Consider the following 24,989-nt stretch of genomic DNA (forward strand, 5'->3'; position numbering starts at 1 on the left):
GAAATCCACAGGTTCTGCATTGCAAGTGGATCAAGATGTTTCCCTGCAACCTTGCGGCCAGCTCTTAAGTACTAGGGAAAGGTGGGAAGCTCAGGATCAGACCTGTGTCATTTCCTATTGCCGTGCTCTGCAGACCTTTCCGTTTGCCAGAGGCAGGTTGCCAGCTTATCTTTCCACACCTACCTCTTCTAAGCATATTTGGATTCCACTACAAGAGCGAAGCAACTAAACTATCGGTGATTCAGGCACTCTTTGTGCTCTGAAAGAAATTGTGAGAACTGTTCTCTTGGACCAAGTTCCATGGCGGTATTTGCGTGTGTGCAGAGGTGCACGTAGCATACCTTCGGTGCTGGCCAGCCCCAGGGCTGTCACAGAATCTTAAACATGGATAATCTTCCTTTTGCAGCATAATGATACATATTGGAGCTACTAATAGAGATTGCTGTGAGTGGGGAAAAAAGGTAGCTAGTTATTTGGGGAAGGGTTTTTTGTTGTTGTTTAAATGTTTTTTATAGGGAAAAGAAGAATGTGGGGAATTTTGAAATAGATACAATGAGAGAGAAAACCACCATGGACCAAAGTGTAGGCTGCTTTATTGCTTTTTAATTAAAGGGCTTTTTAAAATTTATACTTTCAAGTACTTTGCCTGATGACTATGAGGGATACAGCTGTGTTGGGATACTTGAGAGGGTTTTAATGCAGCTGTACAGTCAGCTGTACAGTACCTGTGAGGATCAATGCAGCTTGTGAGAGGTGGTTTGTGCACAGTATGTATTCCTCCAGATAATAAGTGTATAGTTTTGAAATTCACTTACTCCAAAGGTTGGTTTCTGATGTTCATAAGCAGTGTAGGAAGCACCACACACATGGCTCATGTGTTAAAATGCCCAGCTGCCACATCGCTCCATCCTGCATTAACCTGTACCCTGGCTGCTTTCACCCACTCTGCTGTGTGCCATAGTGGCTAGTGTTGCTACTGCATGTGTCCGTCCTGTCTTGCCTTTTCTCTGTCTGTCTATCTCTCCTGCAGTTTTTGTCTGTGTGTGTCTGTTCGTAGATGAAGGGGCGGAGGATAAGGTGGGGCCGATGCACCGCTGCCCAGGCTGCGGGCCTGCTGCCGGCAGGGAGTGGCGTAGACAGCTGACCCCCTCCATTTCAGTGTCTGTGCCCGATGATGAGCCCTACAATTCGGATGAGGAGTACTATGAACACCCTTTGTTCAGCTCGGAGTGGGCTGGCTCTAGTACACGTCCCAGTGCCACAGTGAAGAGCACGGTGGTCTTGTTGGGCCATGATGAAGGTGAAATGAGCATGGTCCCATTTTGTTCCTCTTCCCCTCTACCCACCTGCCATCCATTCCATTATGTATGTGCCTGGGATTGCTGCTTTCTGGGGAGGGAAACCTAGCTGTGTTTTCTCCCCACATGGAAGTGATGCCCCTCCAGAGTCTCTCCATCTCAAAGTGGAGCTGCAGCGTGAGCAGTGAATGCAACTGTGGGGTCAGTGAAACCATGGTTCCTGCTTAAATCAGGCTCTTGGTCTGCCAGCCTGGCCTGTAGCAGAAGCAAAAGGAGCAGCTAGTTAAAAGAAGTGTCAACTAATTTGTTCTGTGTGCCAGGAACAGTGTGCAAAATAGGCCAAAAGATTGTTATTGGAGGTAAGAGAGTTGTTAACACAATGGAGAAAAAACCCCATGCCTGTGCCAAAGCTAGCTGTGGAAGGTCTTTAATTCTCTAGTAGGCAAAGGAAATCAGTTTTTACCCCAATATACACAGGTGACTTCAGGAAGTATTGGGTCATGTTTGATCTGCAGTTTTTTTGTGGATACATCCAGTTAACGTTGTGTCAGCTGACTGTAAACAAGGAGAAAAAAAAAGTTTACTATTACTGCGTTTCTGTAACCTCTTTTTCTATGGCCTGAGCACATCAGCATTATTCAATCAGCATGGGTTACATCAGAGTGAAATGGCGTTTGAGGAATCAAGGGAGAATCTATTTCGGTGGCTAACAGGGATGATGACTTCTTCTCCAAGGCAAAATAGATCACGTTTCATCTCACACCGTTTGACTAACTCAACCTTGGAACACAGGAGCTGAAGTTAAAAAGAGTACTGAATCCTCTAAGGGTTTGTGTCTCAGGAAGATGGACGCGTACACCTGAAATTGCTCACTGGCTCAAAACCAGAGCTGTTCAGAATTAACAGGATAATGTAGCATAATACTGCAACAGCACCAGAAAGGGATCAATGCTAACAGTTGAAGGTTGTCAGTGCCAGCACGCCTGCCTGAAGCGAGGGGAGACAGAAAATCACAGGAGTAGCCCTACTACAGCTGGGTGCCTACAGCTGTACTCAGCAGCTCTCCTGGGCTGGTTATTCATGGGCGCCTTCCTTTTCGGTTATATGCACCTACCTCTGCTGAAAGTGTAAGATCTCAGAACTATGAGGATCTATTTCCTCAGATCTATGAGGAAAAAAAAAAGGGAAATAAGTGGGATCATCAGTGAAAAGACAGGCATTATGAAACAGCCCTCCTCGCTTGCTGGCTGTAAGCAAGCAGCCTGTTTGGCATAGAAGAGTCTGCTGCACAAAGGGAGTCTGTAGGATTCCTTCTTTAAGTCAGGGATAACTTTCTACTTTGGTGAGTAATTAGTTTTAATCATGTGGCATTGTGTGAAGTGTCTCAGGAAATGGAGGTGTATACCTGAAATTGCTCAGAGTAAAATGAGAGGCTTTCCTTAAAATTTTTTGATTGAAAGGGATGCACGTACAAAACCACATAAAATTGGAAAAAGAAAAGTAAAGCAAGTTATTCAAGTCAGGGCCTCTTGTGGCTGGACGCCTGCTGTTCTGCCAGGCTGCTTTTACAATCTGCCCGTGTGTCAGTATCCCTGTAACACTCAGGCATCCGTCCAGTTCCGATTCTGAATCTTCTGGCTTCTGTTCATTTAAGATACAGTATCTAACCTTATTTACATTTTTATATGTAATTAATAATGTGTTGTACTTTACATAGTGATATTTTCTCAGCCTCAAGTAGTGTTTGTGTTCCTTAAACCACTTTTTAAAGGCCAGAACTGAGGCGCATGATTGACTGTCTGGTTTTAACTGGGCCAGTCTCAGGTGAAAAATGAAGCCCTTGTACTTGAATCCCAAGAGTCTGGATACAGCCACTTTGTTCTGAGTCTGATTCGGCAAGGTCCTTAAGCACGAGGACACACATCAAACCCAGGGGGCTCATCAGGTTGACTGCAGCGTGGCTGCTGGTCAACCGCTTAAGTATGTTGCCGAATCAAAGGTTTCACACTTAATCCTGACTTCTTATCAGAAGGGATACTGATAGCACACAGTAATATTCTGTCTGAGTAGCAGTGGCGGGAATACCGTCCAGAATGGAGATTTTGCTAATCAGTCCTCTGCCATGGCGTAAGTAGAGGAAGCTCTTGCTACTACTGTACTGATCCTGACAGCCCATAGACTGGGTGATGTATTTTAGAAGTTCAGATGAACAAATAGTTATATTTCACTCATTGGGTTTTTTTGACGTAATTGGTGTCGAGGAGCTTGGGGCTAGTGGGGCAACAGAAAAGAAAATGAAGAGTCCTTGTGTTAAATCTATGATTTTCACATACGGAGTTCAGCTGTCAGGCAGCCTGAAGGAGAAACTGTCTATAAACCTGCTCAGTGTAGGTATCTTGACTGAATTCTTGTGAAACCATTAGTTATCAGCTATGCACAAGGCTTATTAAGACTATGGAAGTGGCTCAATATTTTGCCAAATCCAGGATCCATGTGGTAGATTGATTTGCTGGCATTTAGCAGTCAGTATTGCCAAGGTCAGTGGAAAGAAATCAATGCCTCATAACTTCCTCCACCTCAACTGAATGTCTTGTACTGGATTAAACAGCACATTTATCAGAAAAATATCGGTGTATTTTGAGCTTGTTGATGCATTGGTGTTGTCAAGGCCATCCATCATTCAGTACCATCTCCATTTGCAATGAATATTTGATCCACAGTCATCTCTGGGAGAGGTATACCTGTAAAACACTTTCAGCTCTCATTTTACAGCAGAAACATGCTTTTCTGGCGGAGATAGATTTGTTTGACTGTTTGTTTGTTTTTTTTCCCTAAGGAAAATTCAGTTCCACAATGACTAAAATGGGCTGGATACTAGCAGTCCTTTGACATGCTTAAATCTAAAATGTTCAGAGCTGAAAGTGTTATGCAAAAGCAGTCCTGTTGAGCTGGGTGCTTGCTGTTTACTGTTGGTGTTGATGTCGCCTCCTTTTTCCATTCCCAAGAAGAAGAACCAGTAAAGAGTGCGATGGCTGTGGAAGTGAAACCTGCTGCTCTTCCTGGGAAGCAACTGGGGAAAGAGCACGGGCCCATTGAGCCTTTGGACCAGGCAAAGGGCCTCTGTGAGGGTCAGTCGGATTCTGGTGTGGAGGCCAAAGTGTGTGGTGAAGACAAAGCGCCCAGAGCGGCATCCAGCAGGGAGAGTGTCGCAGTTGTGGTGCAACAGCCCCCAGCAGACACCTCCCCTTCCTCAGCTGAGGGAGGTGTGTGTGTCCTCCTTAGGTTTGCATGTGTTTGCTGCTGGCCAGTCCTCCTCCAGCTTTCTCCAGTGCTTTCCAAGGCTGTTTCATTTCCTGTTCTTCCCATTTATTAGTATGACTGCTCTTATTATGCTTGAAGAGTGTGTAGCAGATCATATGATTGCATAGGTGCTGTATGACAACATGGTTTCCCACCGCTGCGGCTGATTCCTGATTTTTTACTTTGCCATGATAAAATACGCTTTGCAGCTAAGCTGATTCCTCCGTGTAAACCTTTTTCCCGCATCTCAGATGTGTTTGCCAGTCACATTGCTAATCTATGTATATTTTTTTCTTTTCGGTGCAGAGATTCATCTGCTTTGCTTTCAAAAAGTGGATTTATTGACTTTGACTATGACATAAAGAGGCTTAAACTGTAGAAATGTTTTCGTTTGCAGTGTGCAGGTTCTTTGTTTGGTTTTTGTTTTTGTGTGTGTGCTTCAGTGCATTCTGGTTTAGCTTCCCTAAAGCTATTGCTTCTTATGTCATATCCTTGCCATTCATTGCAGTCCACCCCTCCTCTCCTCGATCATTGCCAGAACTCTGATTTTTTGTGTCTTACCTTATTACAAAAGCTTAACCCTGCTGGAGAGCCTTGGTCAGGCAAAACCTCCATCACTTCCACTGGGATGTTTGCCTTCATAGTGAAGTTTAGGATTGGGCGCATAGGGTGAAGTTCTGATCTGCTTACTGAACAAAATATTTACTGCAATTTATTGCCTTTCAGTATGTAAGAACTAGGCTTCAGGATTTTCCTTTTAATGGTATTTCTCTTCAGCCAGTGCAACAAGGTGTAAAGACCCATTATATGGGGTAGTGATGTACCCGTGCAATACCTGGCTGAGAAACGCTGCATTTGGGAGGCTGGTGTTGTGGCTGGACCAGCTAAAGAATATTAAATGCCTTTGGCAGTCAGAATGTGTTTTGATACCACTGGTATTATTCATTTGCACTACAGTAAGATGCACAGTAGGATACGTAAAGAAAGTCAGTAGCTATTTAATTTCTGTGAAATGAGGATGACATCAGCTCAATGGCCGTGTTTTTATAATTCATAGAGTTTGCAAGTAAGTCATCAAATGTAAAAACATAAAGGAGTAAAATTACTGGACTTGTAGGCCTCTGTTTTTTATACCTGTAGAGTTTAGAATGGCAGTTGCTTTTTAACTAAATGTTACCGTATCCAGCTGTTTCAAGAATGGCCAATACTTTGATACTAATTGTTTTGAAAAATTCATATTCGTCAGAGCAAAGAGATGGCTCCATGGACTTTCAATCCGAGATGAGGAGATTGAGAGTTGGCCCAATGCTTGTTGTAACAATCTTTAGAAAAAAATCATAAAATTTTTTTTACAGATTACTGCAGAAAGTTCTGTCACATTCTGCAGTATCTCTCTTCGTATTTTCCATAACAGGAAGTTTTCCATATGATAGGAATCATAATTTTCCATAGGATATTAAAAAAAGAACAAGCTATTAATGATTAACAGCGAGTGTATAAAAAAAACTTAACTAGGTATTAGTCCCTAAAAATATAGTGGCAGACTGTAAGAGTAGCATTTTTAGTTTCAAATTAACTTAATTAGGGCCTGATCTACAGTCACTGAAGCATGCCAAGTGTTGTTTGACTTGACTTACAGCTGAAGATGGCTGGCCATTTTGAAGACCAGACCTTCAAGATCTAGGACTATTAATAGCTCTGTTGCTGATTTACACAAACTGGTTTCATGACAGCAGTGAGATTTTTGTCATTTGCCAAACAGTAAATGCCAAAAGTTGGTACAGTTAAAAACCCAGCCGCTTCTGACACTTGCAAAACCTTTTATATGCATTTCTTTAGTTTAGCCTGCATGTAAAAGAAAAAAGTAAAATAGATAAAGAAATGTATAACTATGTATGTTTTAAATATCAGCAACATACAAAGATACTACTGATTGGACTTAATCTTGCAGATTTCATTAACTCAAAACTAACACAAGTTAGAGTGTCCAGTAAAGCATACCAATGAAGTGAGGATTACTTGTGGTTTTATTGTTGTATACAAACCATGAAGATGAGGAAATCATATTAAATCATCTCATTTCAGTGGTCACATATTTATATGTGTGCAACTCACATTTTCACTGTAAAACCTCATCTATTGAAAGGAAACTGGGTTTTAACACTTTAAAGCAGATTTCTAGGTGGATGGCCTTGCTGCATGTTTCCATCTTTCTCCCTCTCCTCTCCATCATTCATACCAGGATGTTGTTGTAAGCCACATGACTGCCTGCCTGTAAGTGCTTTAAATAATTTTGTTACCAAACCCAAACAAACTACTTCAGATTTACTTGCAGCCACGAAGATGGAATTCCGTGTCCAGGAGGGCGCACGCCCTTTCACAGCAGAACCATTAGACACAAAGCAGCATGAATCTGTGAAAGACAGTAAGACTGATGAGCAACCTAAACACGATGCCTTAGTTCCACAGCCAGCAAAAACAGAGGCTATAGATAAAAAGAGCAAAGACAAAGAAAAAATGCCTTCACCTCTATCAGAACAGATCCTGGAAACTGAATCACAAAAGAAAGGGGAAGCCAGTTTTGCAGAACCTGCTGCCAAGCCTCCTGCTTCTCAAGAACAAAAGGACTTGTCCTCTGAACTGCCTAAAGGGTGCAAAACAGAAGAAAGGACTGCAGATATGCCCTCATCATCCAACCAAGTTATGTCCATGAAATTTAAAGACGACCTTAAAGATGTCCAAGATCTTGCCATGAGCCATGGTGAAAGTTCTCTGTTGCTATCAGAACCCAAGGCAGAAGCAGCCGGAAGTGAACTTCCTTCAGGCCCATCTCCCGCTGTCCCCCAGGAGCTTCCACTCAAAGACAGTTCCAAAACAAAATTGGAACCCGCTGACCAACTGTCTGCCAAAGATCTCACTAAAGATGAACAGATCCACAGAGACAGGACACTAGCTCTGCAAGAAGTCTCATCAGTAACTGTAGATGGCCTGAAGACACCAAGCACCCAGAAAATCCCTGCATGGGGGGAGGAAAAGGACATGACCAAGGATGAGAGTGATGAGGAAGAAAGGTATGACTTCTATGATAAAGGGGAGGCTCGAATATTAGATGATGGTAAATTTACCACAAAAGATGAAGTTAAGGCACTTTCCCTAGACAAAGCTGATTTTCAAAAGGATGATGAAGCTAAAAAGTCACCTGATAATCTCAAAGCAGAAAAAGAAATGGACCAAAGTGGGCTCCCAGCAACAGTAGACATGAAAGAGGAGGTCCAGCCAAGAACGCAGGTGTCCCCAGCCAAGTTAAGCCATGAACTGACCCTTGAGAAAACAGCAGAGCACCCTGATACCGCTCAGTTATCCAGAATAACAGAGAAAGCCCCTGTGGCACCAAGCTTAACTACTGACAAGACCCCTACTCCAGAACTTTTTCAAGAGAAAGATGTTAAAAAAGATACTAAGGAGGATAAGACAAGTGTTTCAGCTCCTCATCAGATGAAAGAAGAGGAGGATCAATCAGGAATGTCGAAGTATTTTGAAACCTCTGCTCTGAAAGAGGAAGCCTTCAAAGCAGATGCTCTGAAACAAGGCAGTGATTACTATGAGCTAAGTGACACTAAAGAGAGTGTGTATGAGCCTTATCAGACAGATCGTCTGATACCTGAAGACAAAGAGGAAGAGGAGGAAGAATTACAGACAGAATTGGATCAGCAGCAGAGTGGGCCTGCTCGGGAAATAGGATACAGTACCCTGGCTCAGAGCTTTACACCAGACAAATCTGAAGAACCAAGTTCCCCAACAGAAAGAATGTTCACTATTGACCCCAAAGTCTATGGGGATAAGAGAGAACTCCACAGTAAAAATAAAGATGACCTAACTCTGAGCAGGAGCTTGGGGCTTGGGGGGAGATCTGCCATTGAACAGAGAAGTATGTCTATTAACTTGCCCATGTCCTGCCTGGATTCAATAGCTCTAGGATTTAGCTTTGGTCGTGCACATGATCTTTCTCCCCTCGCTTCAGATATCCTAACTAACACTAGTGGAAGTATGGACGAAGGTGATGACTACTTGCCAGCAACCACACCAGCATTGGAGAAGGCCCCCTGCTTCCCCATTGATAGTAGAGAGGAAGATGAGCACATTGAAGAAGAAAAAGCAATGGCAGAAGAAAAAGTCCAGCCTGAGACCTTAGTCGAATCACCTTTCCTGGCCAAAGAATATTACAAAAATGGGTCTGTCCTGGCTCCTGACCTGCCTGAAATGTTAGACTTAGCAGGGACAAGATCCAGATTAGCCTCTGTGAGTGCAGATGCTGAGATGGCACAAAAGAAGTCAGTTCCTTCTGACACTGTTTTGGAAGGCAGCAGCACAGCCCTGCCACCTGTGACAGATGAAAACCATGTAACTCTAAAAGCTGAAAGTCAACTAGAAGACTTGGGCTACTGTGTTTTCAATAAGTACACAGTCCCACTCCCTTCTCCAGTTCAGGACAGTGAGAATTTAACAAGCGAAACCTGTCCCTTTTACGAAGGCACAGATGAAAAACTGAGACGTGGCCTGGCTCCTGACCTGTCTTTAATAGAAGTGAAGTTGGCAGCAGCTGAAAAATCGAAAGAAGAATTCCTAGGTGAAAAAGACCTAGGCCAGCATGCCACCGGTGAGTCCATTCTGGCAAGGGACTTTGAGCAGGAGAAAAAAGAGAAGCTGGATACGGTGCTAGAAAAAAGTGAAGATCAAGTTGACTCTAAAGAGGTCTATCCCATTAAAGGTGCAGAGCCAGAGAAGACAAGACCTGAGGCAATCTTAGAAATGAAAGAAGAAAGTGTGGCTGATAAAGTTCACGTAACCGATGATACCACGTATGACAGAATATCAGCTTCAGAGACAGCAATAGAAAAGGATGCTGTTTCTTTGTTGATGGAGAAGGAGGAGAAGATTCTTAGCGTTGTTCCTGAAATAGCTGAGATAGAAGCTCCAATAAAACCAGATTACAATGCTATAAAGCACGATTTGGAAGTGGCTGCAAGGAGAGCTGACCAAGAATATCAGAGTCAGTTAGATACTAAGATCAGTGAGGTTGTTTCTCTCCCTTCAGGGAAGGACAAAGCCTCTGTTAAAAGAGGAGAGCCTGAACCCAAAGATACTCAACAGAAAGATCAGACCATCTTGTCCAGAGAAGCAAAGGATGCAGATGTACTTTCCAAGACCGAGCCTAGTTATGTGAAGGACAGCACCAAACTGTCTGAAACAGAAATTAAGGAAAAGGTAACTAAGCCCGATCTGGTACATCAAGAAGCAGTTGATAAAGAGGAATCTTATGAATCTAGCGGAGAGCATGATCAAGCCCAAGAAGGTTTGAATGGAGAGTCCTTGAAACCAGAGGATATCAAAGCAGAACCTCCAAAACCTCCCGTGCCTGGGGAAGAGACACCTGCACAGTTACCAGCAAAGGAACCTTCTATGGAGCCCCTCCATCCAAAAGCTGAGCCTCTCCAGGAAGAGCCTGCTGAGATTCAGATGGAGAGCATACCGCAGCCTGCAGAAGGAACTGAAAAGATTCCCGATACAGCTGTGAAACCTACGGAAATCCAAAAGGTGCTGCCATATGAAGTGGAAGCTGGGGCCACAAAAGGGGAAGAATGTAAGGAAGAAGAGGTAGAAGTAGGTCAAGAAGAAAAGGAAGAGGATAAACAGCATCTTATATCAGAAATGCCCCCAGAAGTAGACTTTGGGAAACCTACTGGTGAAGAAATGCTAGCCAAGGGCAGCCCAGAAGCACTGCCTGAACTGAAAGGCATCATTGAATCCGTGGTGACAGTAGAGGATGACTTTATCACAGTGGTGCAGACAACAGTTGATGAGGGCGAATCTGCTTCCCACAGCGTGCGCTTTGCTGCTACTCAGCAGGAAGACATTGAAACAGGGGACTCCCAGGCTGAAGAGGAGTTGGAGGTTGAGGAAGTGGCTGACATTCAAGTGGAGCCCAAGGAGGGCTCCCCCGAAGCTCCTGCTTCACCCCAGAGAGAAGAAATCCTGCTCACCGACTACAAGACAGAGACATGTGATGATTACAAAGATGAAACAACAATCGATGACTCCATCATGGACACAGACAGTCTCTGGGCAGATACTCAAGGTGTGCATTATCCTTTCTGTTTTGTCTGTTAAATATTTTTGCTTCCAAATCATAATGATCAAACACAAAAATTATTATAGTTGTAATAGTAATCTCGGCATGTTTCAGAAAAATGGTAAAATAGTCTGCCTTTTTTATTAATCCGTCTGCTCTGTCTTCAACTATTTTTCCCTGCTCCACTGCAGTATTGTTGACATTTGTTACTAATCTTTTGTTTGTTGTTATAATTTGCTCTGATCCTACAGATGATGATAGGAGCATCATGACTGAACAGTTAGAAACTGTTCCTAAAGAGGAGAAGGCAGAGAGAGAATTGCGAAGATCATCTCTCGATAAGCATAAAAAAGAGAAACCTTTTAAAACTGGGAGAGGCAGGATTTCTACTCCCGAAAGGAAAATAGCTAAAAAGGAACCTAGCACACTCTCCAGAGATGAAGTGAGAAGGAAAAAAGGTTCATTTAACACTCCCTATTTTTATTTTTATTTTTACTATCGTATAGTACTATCTGGTTACTCTGTTGTAGATGACGTGCACCTTAACAGTATTAATGGTAGTGCTTTTTAATGAGATATTTTACAACTATGTGAAGGGCCATGTGCAAGGCTCACTGCTCCACTGGTCACGTTTCAGTCGTAGGCATCCCCACTGATCCCTGGGTGACACACCTGAGAGTAACGCGCCGGTGCTGTCCCCCTTCCGACTGAGGATTTGTTCCCCCCAGTAGAGCGACGCATGGGGATGGAGTTGTGGAGCAGTGGGCCTGCCGCTTGATGTATTGTCATATGAAATTGTTTGCTGGGTTTTTTCCTGATTCTGTGTTTTTGTGTTTTCTTGTCCATAGCAGTGTATAAGAAAGCTGAACTTGCTAAAAAAACTGAAGTTCAGGCCCACTCTCCCTCCAGGAAAATCATTTTAAAACCTGCTATCAAATATACTAGACCAACTCATCTCTCCTGTGTTAAACGGAAGCAGACAGGTGACTGCGTTCTGTTCAGTTATGCAATGTGGCTGGCAAACATAGACACATTTTTTTTTTGTAAATCTCATGGCTGTAGCAGCTTCTCTATTTTTTTTATTTTTTCCTCCAAGAATATCAGTCTTCACAGATAGTATTGCTTTTTTAGTGTTTTATATCATTTTTCTTTTCTTCTTTCATTCCTGGTATTTATTTGTTTATTTAATGGAGGCCATGCTCATGTATGCTTGTCATTGCTTGGACCTCCAAGTGCTGTGGTTGTAACTTGGCATCGTGCTTATAGTGTGGTGTTGTAGGAATTTCTACTCATCTTTTTTTATTTATTTTTTTTTTTAAATTATGCTTTTTTGTGTGTTTTTTTTTTTCTGGTGGGAAAATGTTGACAGCTTAAACCATGGTATGCATTTCCATTATTTTGCTTTTTTACTCTCATGCATAATAAGAAGTGTTTCAGACTTATATTTTGTTGATTGATGTTATCTGCATTGACACTTCCCAATCTGTCACTGATGTTTATGCTGTACAGTGAAAATCCACAGGGAGAATCCAGCCACGTGCAGCGTGAAGCTGAGAGAGAAGAAATCTGGGCTCACACTACGAATGCATTCCAAGCAAAAATCTTAATATTTGGTAGAGGAAGATGAAAGGATGAAACAAATGATTCCTGTTATGTCTTGATAGTGTATCAATATTTAGAGGACCAAAAAGAACACTTTCAGCATTTTCATCATATTACTTGTTTCTGTGAGTTCAGGCTGGAAAGATGAACATCTTGACTTTTCTGGTGATCTTAGGGGAAAAAAAAAAATTCCTAAAAGAGGCCAGGTTTTCTGTCATGTAATATAGCCACATGCTGCAGTGCGGTTGTTCATGAGTGAAACTAGGGCTGTTAAGAGAAGAACCATGCGCAGCAATGCAGAGCTACACAGGCCTCTCTCATGGCTTAGAAACTAAGAACCCATCCTGTAGTTAAACAGTGCAATTCCAGAATTCTTCCTAAGAGGTCATTTCCATCCAGTTTTGCACCAATGAGTCGCTCCTGTTCTAAATTCAGACCAGTCTCGGTGTGGAGGTCTGACGAGTTAAAATACAGTAACAGGACAGTTATGCGAGGGTAGCTCTGTTACCATGCCCCAGCTGTATGACGTGCGTGTTGTCTCCTGGTTGTATTCCATTCGGACAACCAGACGAGATACTCGGTCCCGTCGCCTGGCTGCTGTGAGACAGTCTGGCGCTTTCACTTCCCCTCTGGGGAGGAATGGAGCCAGGGCAGGAAAGGCTGATCCAGGCCCCTCTGTCACAGTGATGGCTCCTCCTGAGTTTGCAGTCTCTGGGCTGTCCTAACTTGCACTCTGGACCAGAACTAGCCAAGAGTGAGGAATTTTAAAAAAGGATTCAAACAACTCTTCCTGCTACCTCTTGCTGTTTGCAGAAGCACAGCTTGATCAGCTCAGAAGTTATGACCCATAATTCACATATGCTTTCAAAAGACCCAGGAGGTTCAATACGCAGTGGAAACTGGGGTGGGGAAAGCGTCGGCTTTGTAGTGTTCTCAACTTTGTCTGCACTTCTACAGCCATGTGGTCAGTGCTGTCTTGCCCTCGGGTACTCTACCACTAACTCCTCTGAACTTTGCTGGCCCGCAGTGTCCCGGAGAGGCCTGTCTCATACCAATAGACTTGCCTAAGGAAATCTGCCCAGTGCCTTATTTAAATGTGTGCTGCCTGGCGGCCATCACATCTTTTTCTCTCTCAATTCCATACATGGTGAAGCACATGTATTGGTCAAAGTGGAAAATGTAATACAAAAATGACCTCCCAGTACATTTAAATCCTGAAATGGAGAGCAACCAAAATGACAGTCCCAGATTGATCATAAATTTTCAGTAACATAGTTTGAATTTTGAGGCTTGGGCTCTAAAGCAGAGGAGCTTGAACCACACCACAAAGCGAACAAAAATATCTCTTAGAATGTTTCACCATACTCTGTGTTGCTGGAAAATTCACAGCATCCCTTATTTTCTTCTGCCTCACCTTTTTATACTAACTGATGGGACTTGAGGGGAGGCCATGAGAAAGAGCGCAGTGCTGTGTGATATCCTAAGAGTGTAGATGGCCATATGTTAACTTATATATCCCTGAGCCTGAACCCGTCATCCAGCTCTTTCCAGGATCTGGAATTTAGAGGGACATCATCTCTCTCCCATTTTCCTTTTACGTAACACACAGCACTGTTTCTTGAAGGCAGTTTTGACTGTCAGTGTGTCCTATCTGGAATGGTCTTGTCAGCTTTAGCGATACCTTGCCAGCGGGGTCCCACCAAAAGTCCCTCGCAGTGTAGTCTATACAGCTGCGAGTATATCCTAGTCAGTGAAAACCTCCATGTTGCATTTACTGTGACTTTAAAATGAAACATGTCCAGCCGTAAGATACAAGTGTCTACAAAAAAAAGTTCATATTCGCTCCTGTTTTCTGCGTAGTGGGCTGGGAAATGACATCTTTTCCCTATTTCCCCTCAATACCAGAAAAAATTTCCCATGTTACTGTAAAGCACTGGCAAATACTGCTAACTTGCAGTGCCGTATCCACAAGGAAGGGAACGCTTTTTATGAGACTCATCCTTGCCATTTGCAAAAGAAACGGTATGGCCAGCTCTGAGGAAAGAGCTGTGAAGTCTTTGCTTGGACTTGTGTAGCTCCATGGATGAAACCCCAATCTGACCAGTGTTCTGTTAGCGTCTGTGAGACGCCGCTGCAGTGGTGCCATCAGAGGAGTGCTTATGGTGGCAAGGGCAGGACAATGACCTGGCTATGAGCGGGAGTCGCTACGTGATAAGCTGCTGTTCCTTGTCTTCAGTTCTGGGGTCACCCCTTGAGGTACAACTTGTTTGTTGTGTATTTAAACTGGCAGGAGAGCCTGTAGAGATCTTTCGTTCAGGTGGGGAAGTTGTGGTGCTTTCAGGTAAGTCAGCGCAAGCAGCACAGCTGTTCCTTCTGCTTCATAGTGGGGCTGGTCAGGGCTCAATACCGAGGGAAGGAGGAAAGAAGCTGTTTGTGATTATTTAGGAGGGATGCAAAATGAACCAAACCCAGCAGTAACAGAAGTGGCAAAATGCGATGCAGGAGGGCTGTGCTGTACTTATCCCTGTTACAAATTCAGAAGAACTGAAGTACACAGTTATATACGCTTTTCCTCACAAGTTTTCTCTCATACTCCTTCAATTAAAAAAAAAAAAGGCAATGAAATTATAGTAAGAGGGCAGAACTAGAGTGGCAAGTGTGGCAGAAAACCAGAGATCTCACCACCACGCCTGGGAACTGCACAGGGAAAAGAGAAAATTAATCAGTTCCGTCCTGTAAGATGTGTTTGGGTTGGTTCTACAGCTGGAAGTCCAGCTAGAGGTTGTTATCTCTGCCCACCGTCCTGCTTCTGCATTTACTAAGGGCATCCTGGCACAGATGCCAAAAGATTTCACATCTAGTTTTTGTGAAACAAATCACATCCTGAGCAGCAGTGTTGGGGTGAAACTAATAACCTACTTTCCAAAAAGCTGCCCCATTCCAAAACTTTTCATAGGGATGGAATCCAAGTCATAGAAAAATTTTACCTCAAACCATGTTGTATCAGATAAATGAAGTACTGAATTAATGTGCTTGATGTCCCACGTATCATTTGAATGGCTGAAGTCTGAGGGCTTGGTTGACCCACGGCACACTGACCTTGTTGACGCAACTAGGATGATATTTCAGCAGTGAATCTCTCTCTCCACTAGGAATGTTGGCTAATATTTTGAAAAGTGGTGATTTCAGGGGCCTCTCTTAAAAGTTTCATTTGTGGATTACTTAAAGGAGCCTAATTTTTAGAGGACAGTCCCGAAAATCAGGATGCTAAGGTGTCTGAGGATTGACCTTCAGAACTAGAGCCTCTTATAGTTATCAGCTATTTCTTGAACTTTTTACTGTAGTTTCTAGACTTCTAGGTACGTGAATAAAAAATTTTGATTTGTTTGAAATGTGTAGAATACCATTTTACCTCAAGTATAGTGAATATAGGAGATTTTTAAGGCAGGTACATTTCTGCATACAGTTCACAGAGTAATTCACAAGGTGATTGCTTTGCACAGTAGTTCCAAGGCTCTTAATTGTTCTAACAAGTGTAAAGTGTACTAAGTGGAAATGCTTGTTATTAATGTTTTTAACTATCAAGTCTTTGTCTTTCTTTGGGTCTCTCAGCAGCAGGTGGTGAAACAAACCAGGCTCCTGGTGTATTTAAACAAGCGAAGGAAAAACTCTCAGTGAGTAAAATCATCATTCGTCTTTATAATCTTCTTTTGTCCTTAGTTCAGATCTTTTTGTGTTAATTCAGTAAGTGTGTGTTCCACTTAAAATTTGTGTTCCATTTAACATTTATTTGCCATGTTCATTTTTCATTTGAAAGGGTAATTAAAACCACCTTTCCTGAATAACCTCTGAATTACAGTCCCGGGCAGCAGATGATGACAGTTTGCAGACCCGGGGGGGCACACAGACTCCAAGCTGCAGGAGTTGGATGTTGTTCAGCATTTTGAGGCGGGTCATCCTCTGGATAAACTCTGCACCTTGGCCCTTTGTGCAGCACCCAGATGGTGCTGCCGGCAAGTGTGACTGCTGGGCAGGCAGAATCCCTCACTGGGTGTCTTCTGAGGCACCGTTACGTAGCCCTGCGTTCTGCAGAGCTCGTGGTGCGTAGAAGGTATTGGCCAGTAGCATTTCATGTACAATGAAGAGCTTTCTGAACGGCCGTTTCCCGTACCACTGGTTTCTGTCTGTGTTTTAACCCGGCGGCTGCATGCCCTGCCTTCAGCTGCCCTGCAGCCTGTTCTGCTCCCTGTGCCTGGCTCTCCTCGGCTGAGTTTCTTTCAGCAAGTCCCGCCGTGCCTCTCCGCCCTGCTCCCATGCTCGCCCTGCGCTCTTCCTGGCCCACCACTCCACAGTCCCCAGGAAACCACCTTCCTTTTGCTATCCCCTGGGCAACTATTTTTTACATGACACTCACCCGTGCTAACTCACATCTGCAGCATGACGATGCTTTGTTGTTGTCAGCCATCATTAACAATGAAGAAGTTCCTTAGGATTCCTCTAAATTTCCTAGTATCTTCCACAGCTGATTTGTTTCATCTGTCTAACGAGATCGCTAAATTCTTTGGGGAACAAAAAACTCTGTCTCATAAAGTGCTGTGCATTACTTATGAATTGTAAGAAATTGTTAATGATGAGAGTAGCATAACTGATTGGAGGCTTTGGAGGAGCTGTGAAATTTAGACCTGAATTCAGCCATGGATTCTGGGATTTCATGTGGTTTTTCAGGTCTGACCCATTTCAGCTCATAAGTAGGAAACTACTAGAGCTTCTTTACTAGTAGAGTAAGAAATATCTGGATAGGTTTCTGGCCTGAGTCAACAGTATGGTTTATTACTCTCTTTTCTTGGGGGGTGATCCACACTTACTCAAAATAAGTGAATACTAGCCCATTTTCAGAGTCATCATTATTCATGGAGTGCTCTAAGTACAAGCACTGCAAAATCATTCTCTGAAATTATGTGCTTTCTGTACACCTTTCTTATTCCTGTCTCTTAACATTACGGGAAAGATCAGAAGTCTGTCCCTTGCTTACTTTCTCTCCCTGTTGCCTCACTTCTCTGGTTGCCACACTCGTGCGTCTCTCGGACATTTTCTCTTCTGTGCCTTGGCTTCACCTCTGCTTTTATAAGGGCCTCTCCCTTTTTGTTGTGTTTCTTCCCGATTTTCAGTTTTTGTGTCCATCAAGTGCAGCCTTTTCCTCTCCACTGGTAATGTTAGATCACCCAACCTGGTCAGTTTTGTTACCCATCTTCAAACTACAGTTTACATGCTGCTTTGCAGAACAAGTTCAGGAAAGGCTAAGCAGTTCCATCTGCTGGAAGGAGCTGTGTACCTGCGGTAGCGAGATGATGAGAACACGGGCCAGGTGTTAGGAATGCCTCTGAAATAAAGTGGGGTTTTCTGCATCCCAGCTTCAGCAATCCCTGAGTCTTAGTCAGGGTTACACAGATCTTTGACCTGTGCACAGCTGGTACTTCCAGCCACATGAATTATAACAGAGGCCAAAGGTAATGCATTGCTAACAGAGAATAAGGATAGTTTTCTGGGCAAAGCACTGGCATTTTGTTTCTTTGCTTGCTCTACCAGCCTTGATCATGTCACTGAAAGCTGGTTGGGCCAGATTCTGCTGCTATAGCTGGTGCTAGAAAGTGCCTTGCTCCCTAAGTAACACTGAGGGGATCTAGACTGTGGTAATCTCGGAGCAGTGCATTCCTTTTCTCCAGCCTGTTCCATTGAGAGATCTCAGTCTCATCCAGCTTTAGCATCCCTGTGAGATGCACATGTTCAAGGAGGACACTGTGTACAATATGAGTGAAAAGGATGAGGGCTCTACGTTGTGCCTAGAACCTTAATCTGTAAAAATTCTCCAGTCTTGTTAGGGGAAACATTTTGCATGACCTGGAAGATGAAAAACATGAAAACCACTGAATGAACATTTGGGCCTCAAACTGTGCATGCTTAGTTTATCTCAAGTTCAGAAGACCAGGTGAAAGGTGTTTGCAGAACGTCTGCTTCTTGGAGCCACCCAACATGATACCCTGCTTCCACAGAGTTTCAGCATCAATAAACACCTTAGTGGATTTGTAAACGTGGTCCCAAGTTTCACAAGTGGATGGGACCTGTAAATTGAACTATGACAAATCAGTCAAAGCCTGGAGAAGCCTTTGATGTGACAGAAACACATATTTTTCAGTTTCTGTTTAAAATAAGTATTCACTGATTTTATTCTGTGTATTCTCGGGCAGTGAAATAAGTATTAAAAGAAAGAGACGTAAATGTGTTGCAAAACTCATTCTAGGAATATGTTCTTGCTAGTGAAGCATTTCCATCCTTTGAACTAATTTCTTGTCTTGCTCAGTAGAGCTACTTGGTATTACGGAATCACGGAATTTTTCAGAGTTGGAAGGGACCTCTAGAAATCATCTAGTCCAACTCCCCTGCTAAAGCAGGATTGCCCAGAGCACATGACTCAGGACTGCACGCAGGCGAGTCTTGAAAGTCTCCAGAAACGGGGACCCCACAACCGCCTGGGCAGCCTGTTCCAGCTCTCTGTCACCCTCACCGTAAAGTTTTTTCTCATATTTGATGGGAAATATGGATGATGATATCCAGTAGAAGTCTCTCAGCTGTGCGGTGGGACTGGAATTGTTTGTTACAAAGTTCTGCAACTCTTAATCATGTTGATGGTGTGAGGGATGACATTCAGCACACCCGCCTCAGTTTTCTGTAGGCTGAGTATGTAGCCTAAGCCAGATGCCTATCAACACAGAGCTGACAACACATTTTCTTATTTTCTAACAAAGACAACTTAAGGAGTAACTCAGACATCTTTTCTGAACATAGAGAAACTCTAGGTGAATCACTTAAATCTAATGCCAAATTTTTCGCGGCTAAAGTTCTGTACCAAATCTCATAATTACAGGCCCATTGGGATTGGTTCTGTGTGTAACTTCATGCTTGTATGAATACAGAGAGAATCAGGACTACATTGCCAAGGTAACAGCCTTGCAATTGTTCTTTGTAGTATCAGTTAATACCCGTGGGAGAAAAAAAAGTGTTGCTTGAGTAAGTAGCCCTGTTCTCTTTCAAGGAAATTCCTTTTTGCAAAGCAGTTAGGTGCTCCTGAGTGTCAACGAAGAATTTTCAATCTGTCCTATCAATGTTTAAGTGGTCCTTCAATGGGGTATTATCATTCAAAATGAGACAAGAATCTGAACACAATGACATATCTATCTTGTCAGCCTTTCAACCATATACGAGTTTCCTCATCCCAGGACTCCACATTGTCCCTTTATAGAGTGACACCAAATGCACAGAATACAGTGTTTGGGGTGCATTAAGGATTTTGTGTGTACACAGTGGCACAAGAAGCAATGCCGTCATGTCGTTCTGCCATTGTGGGCATACTGGTGTAACTTTGCTGTTACGATTCTTTATTCTTGACTGTAGCCTGGAGGGATGTATTTCAAATGCACACCTTAGTTTTAAAGGACTAAGATCTCTTGGTGCTCCTGTAGTTTTGCACTTGCTTCCAATGCAACCAACCAGCAGCTGTACCAGTTAAATGCCATATCCGGCACCAGTTTTGTCCTATTAACACAAGAAAAAAAAAAAGCATCTGCAGAAAAAGGCACTTCCTAGAATCAGTAACTCTGTCCAGACCCAGAGGGTTTCAGTCAAACACAGAACTAAAACTTTCATGCATGTCAGAGCTGCATAGACACCATTACCAGACACAGGAAAAGTATTAATTCATAGCTTGCCTTTTTTTTTTGTGTGTCCATGTTGCATGTGTTTTCCTTTTGTCCAGCTTCATGTTGTGTTTTCTTTTGTTTGTTTTCTCATGACTAGACTGCCTCTTTGTCAAAGATTCCTGCCTCAAAGTCTAGAGCAAAGTCATTGCTTCCTCCAAGACCCAGCTCAGCTTGCTCATTAACTACTAAAGGGGCCACTTTTCTCGATACAGACAGTTACTATGTACGGCCCTCCTCAGCAGGCCCAAGAGACTGCTTGCCCTACTCAAAATCAGATGCTAAGGTAAGGTAGCAGAGTTGGTAGAGAGAGTTAGCTTGGAGATGTGTAGGTGAATTCCATGGATCACATTCTCTCCCCACTGAATTTGAGTAATTCTCTGTGAAGCTTACATGGGATTACTTACATCCAGTGGCAGGAAAACTGATTATCAGGCTACAAGATTTGTGCTATGAAATGGATTAAAAACAGAGGAGATTGTCCAGAGGAAACATAAGTGAAATAAGTCATCACTAGAAGGACGTATCTTCTTCCTATTGATGGTGTGGATGCTGCTTCATTGACTGCTAAGAAGTTGCACCCATTTGCATGTGGGTAAGTGGCAAAGAGCAGCAGTACTAATTTGCCTTCCGAGTTTAAAAAATGTAATTTTCAACCAGTTAATATTCTCTTAAAACAAATTCAGTCCCCAGTGTAGGAGGGTACAGTTCTAATCACCAGCAATAAGGGCGGAAGCCAAGTGCTCTAGGAACCTAATTTGATATATGCATGGGACCACGTTGAAGAAGTTCCAGTACAAATTTAAAGAGATGTTTGGCAGTCCATCCTAGTTTTCCCATGTTTACATTTCACTTGCGTTTCAAATGTACTTCATGCTGAGTTGATGACTATCCCCATTTTAGAACTATTTTCACTGTTGACTTCCGTTCTATGTAACACTATGCTTGGTGTGTCTTTTACTGGTTGGGACCATCATCATATTTGCCTTTGGGAATACTATCTGCTTATGCAAGACTGTCTTTGGCTGCCCATCCCATAAGTTCAAAAATATTCTAACATACGTGTCCATTGCTCTACCTCTGGTAAAAAGAAGGTATCTGCTGATTTCAAAAAGTAAAAAGGCGAGTATGGAAGGAAATAAGACACCGGGATTAACAGTCCTGCACTCAAAAAATAAGCTGTAGCTAAAAATGTTTCTCCATAATAAGATTACAAGTTAGTGTTCAAAAATGCAAAAATCATGCATCACCTAACAATATAGTGTGGGGTATATTCTGGGCACCAGTACTGCAGGTACTTTGCAGGCAAATTTACATAAGAATGTCACACCTGAACACCAGACAATTTTTTTACTTTCAACTTGCAGTAAAAAGCACTTGTTCCTTATCAAGAACCAAATGTGGAATCCATGCTCATTTAGGTCAAGAGTATCTGTATCTGTCTTCAGTAGCTCAGAAGCTGGGTGTGGTGATGCAGTGCTGAAGCACCAGGGAGCTGAGCGGAGCGTGGAGGTGGCTGGATCCCTACAGCTGCTTGGGTGGACAGAAACCTGGGCCTGTAGGACGAGGTTTCCTCCTCTGTGTATAGGTTGAGAGAAATCGCAGCCCAGAGAGTGAGTTTCGAAAACTAAATCTTGCTTTTTTTATTTTGCTACTATTAGGATGGAGTAAGCAAGAGCCCTGAAAAGCGTTCCTCTCTACCGAGACCTTCCTCTATCCTTCCTCCTCGAAGAGGTGTATCAGGAGACCGAGACAGAGAGGAGAACTCTCTCTCCCTCACAGCTTCCCTTTCCTCTTCAGTACGACGGACCACCCGTATGTTTTTTGCATATTAACCCTCTCCTACTGCTGTGAACGTCTCCCATCCTTGTTAGATTTGTCACATTGCTGTAGCGTGGCGTGTCCCTACCTTTTATGTGGAGGGGAAGGTCTGGGGTATGCTGTTGGCAATCAGAGCCCCACAGACCTTTTTTGTTCAGCCGGCAAGTGCTGAGCTGCAAGGGCTTGACACCGGGGACAGCGTGCACCCTTTCCACAGTCTGCAACGCCCAGAGCTAGGACTGCTCTTCAGACTAATTGCTAATATTAGAAAATGCCTTTGCAGGGTGGTCGGAGCGGGGTAAGATAGTTTACAGGGCATTTGCAAACAGCAGCAACAAAAATGTGACAAATGTGAAGTAGGCAATATAAAATATTCTGATGGATCATGGAAAAGTAAACCTAATATTATGGTCATTAACTTGCTGTTTCACAGTAATGATCTCCCTGTGCTCTAATCCTAGGGTAAAAACTCTGGTGGGAATTGAGATGTTAGCTAGCAGAGTGACTCATTGGGGAAAGTTAGGATAGTAAACCGGCAAGGTCCTTTTATGAGGACCAATGTTATCAAAACACAAGCTAAAAGAAGTTACAGGATAAAGAGAATTTTACCAAATACCCTCAGAACTTTTAGATAGATTTGCATTCAGCCCAGGCCTCAGAACCTTGATGTGGGTCCCTGCTTTCCAATAGGAATTCCTCTGGTTTCTCTCTTTAGAAACCGATCTCAGTCCCTTTTAAGACAGCTTAAGGGAAGTAGATAATTAAATTCTGCCAAAAAAAGTCCTTTGAAATTCTCGGGTGATGCTCCAAGGGTAAAACAGAGACCCTTTGTAAGCAGAGTGACCTGCAGCTGGCACAGCAGCCCATTCTGCTGACTAGAAGTGAGAGACCATTGAGCATTTGCCAACGTGGTGAAGGGCCGAGGAATGAAAAATAAATATTCCAAAGCTGCAGGGAGATGGAAAAAAAAAGTCATTCCCTTTCTGTCTCAGTTGCTGTAGTGAGAAATTTCTGATTTAAGGTTGGTTTGGAAAGAAAGAAACCATTCAGGGAAACTGGAGGTGAGAGTAGGGTATGTTCAATCTGTCTAATGAACCACATAGAGTAAAGAGTTTCTCCAGGACCCCAGTGGAAAGAATGCCTTGTGTTTGGTCCACTACCATTAAATAAACAGAATGATTAACAAATAGATTAAATAAGATTTTGATTAATCCCACTAGATGGTCTAGAGAGGCCCATTGGATTTATAATTCCTGAACGTTTTAAAGGTGAAAACATGTGTGTGCCCATTCAGCTTTGGGGTTCTCGGGCTTTGGGGGTTGGATTGGTCTTTCTCTCCCAGAGTATTCTCAGCAAAGCTTTGCTTCAAGCAGCATATGGAGATAGCTCGGCTTCTGTTCATTTGTGTTTGGGAGTTACCAGCAGAGCTGGCTGCGGAAAGCACAATGCCACTACTAAACTGATCTTGCGCTCAGTGAAAAGGACTGGCAATGCCATAAACACTGAATGTAATAAATAAATAAATAAATGTAATAAATAAATACAGGATTTATTTATTTTTAGCTTGCGTGCAGATGCAGCTAGAATGTGACTTCTAATCAAGGTTGCCTTCTGTAATTGCTTTCTTTCACTGCGCTAATGAAAAATAGCAATTGAACGTGAGGGACATCTGCCCACCCACACAAGACAGCTGTGATTTACTCATCAGCCGAAAGCTCACCCAGGGTTCAGCTGCGGCCACCGGGGGACCAGCAGCAGCTAGGAGTTTCAGGATTACAGTCAGCATTTTCTCTGCTCTCTAGTTTGACGCCCAAATACATTGAAATTGGTGAAAACATTCTTACTGGTTAGTCGGGTTGTCAGATGAAGTCCCAAACGTTAATTTCCAAGGGTATTTCTAGTCCTTTCCCCGAGAGGGAAATGGATGTGATACTGTGCCTTGTTTAGGAGGTTTTGCAGAAAGCGTGGGTGTTGTGGGAAGCACGCCTGTGTTACAGAGTGAAGAGCTCGGTCACCATGTGGGCAGTTCACCAGCTCAGCCACACATGAGAAGGTAGCTCCTGGCGGGTCGATTAGCAAAATAAGACACAGAGACAGACATGGTTCCAGCACTACCGCAGCCATCTCAGAGCTGTATCTTGCCTCGCACACAGGGATGCAGTCTTGGGAGGCAGAGAGGGAGGAAGAGCTGCATTTCTGTGGGTCTAATGCTGGGCTTTTTCTTGCATGTAGGATCAGAGCCAATTCGTAGCAGAACAGGAAAAAGTGGAACTTCTACCCCCACTACTCCTGGCTCCACTGCCATCACTCCAGGGACACCACCAAGCTATGCCTCCCGGACCCCCGGCACTCCAGGGACACCCAGCTACTCCAGAACCCCACACACTCCTGGGACCCCCAAATCTGCCATACTGGTACCTACTGAGAAAAAAGTTGCTATAATTCGCACTCCTCCTAAATCTCCAGCCACTCCAAAGCAGCTACGAGTTATTAATCAGCCTCTGCCTGACCTCAAGAACGTCAGGTCCAAAATTGGATCAACAGATAACATCAAATACCAGCCCAAAGGCGGGCAGGTAAGGATTCCACTCTTTATGTTTATCCGTGTGTGATTTAGTCTTATGTGTGCACCTTTGGGATTGGGATGGGGTGGGAGCCATTTTGAGTTGCCTTGCAAGTGCCGCTTCTGTGGTCCGTATACATTGGTTGGTTAAGTGACGTTAAATGACAGGGGCCAGGACAATCTTCAGAAAAGTATTTTGTTATCTGAAAACTAGCAGTGCCTCACTGAAATCAGTTGAAAATTTTTAAACAAGAGTTTGCACTCCGTGCCATACATGTGTTTCAGCCTGAGTCTCAGCAGTTGCTGCTTCTTCATCAATACCAGCAAATGGAAGAGACTTGTTTTAATTCAAGCAAGCTCAAATTCAACCTAAATAGATGTTAGCAGGACTGCATAGCACCATGACCTTTTCCTGTGGCATTTTATGTGATGTGCACTGTTTTGGGTGATGTTAATGAGTGTTGCAGCCCCCAACCTGGTAAATCCACCCCAAGTTAAAGATGATGGGAGGGGACAGATATTAG

The 24,989-nt window shown here is 43.3% G+C and overlaps 1 protein-coding gene across 10 annotated transcripts in view; it reads left to right on the forward strand.

Moving 5' to 3' along the window:
- The window catches only part of MAP2 (microtubule associated protein 2), a 226,463-nt gene that overhangs the window by 182,111 nt on the left and 19,363 nt on the right, over nt 1-24,989 (forward strand). For 6 of the 10 annotated variants that reach the window (XM_054209170.1, XM_054209175.1, XM_054209176.1 and 3 more), the window contains 6 exons: nt 6,934-10,734; nt 10,980-11,186; nt 11,577-11,711; nt 15,943-16,004; nt 21,743-21,896; nt 24,135-24,478. In XM_054209170.1, the coding sequence (XP_054065145.1) occupies nt 6,934-10,734; nt 10,980-11,186; nt 11,577-11,711; nt 15,943-16,004; nt 21,743-21,896; nt 24,135-24,478 (4,703 nt within the window). The remainder of the gene's footprint in view (nt 1-6,933; nt 10,735-10,979; nt 11,187-11,576; nt 11,712-15,942; nt 16,005-21,742; nt 21,897-24,134; nt 24,479-24,989) is intronic. The other 4 variants (XM_054209177.1, XM_054209179.1, XM_054209178.1 and 1 more) reach the window with 2 other exon arrangements.

The sequence above is a fragment of the Rissa tridactyla genome, chromosome 7 (assembly GCF_028500815.1).
Source record: "Rissa tridactyla isolate bRisTri1 chromosome 7, bRisTri1.patW.cur.20221130, whole genome shotgun sequence".
Taxonomy (NCBI): Eukaryota; Metazoa; Chordata; class Aves; order Charadriiformes; family Laridae; genus Rissa; species Rissa tridactyla.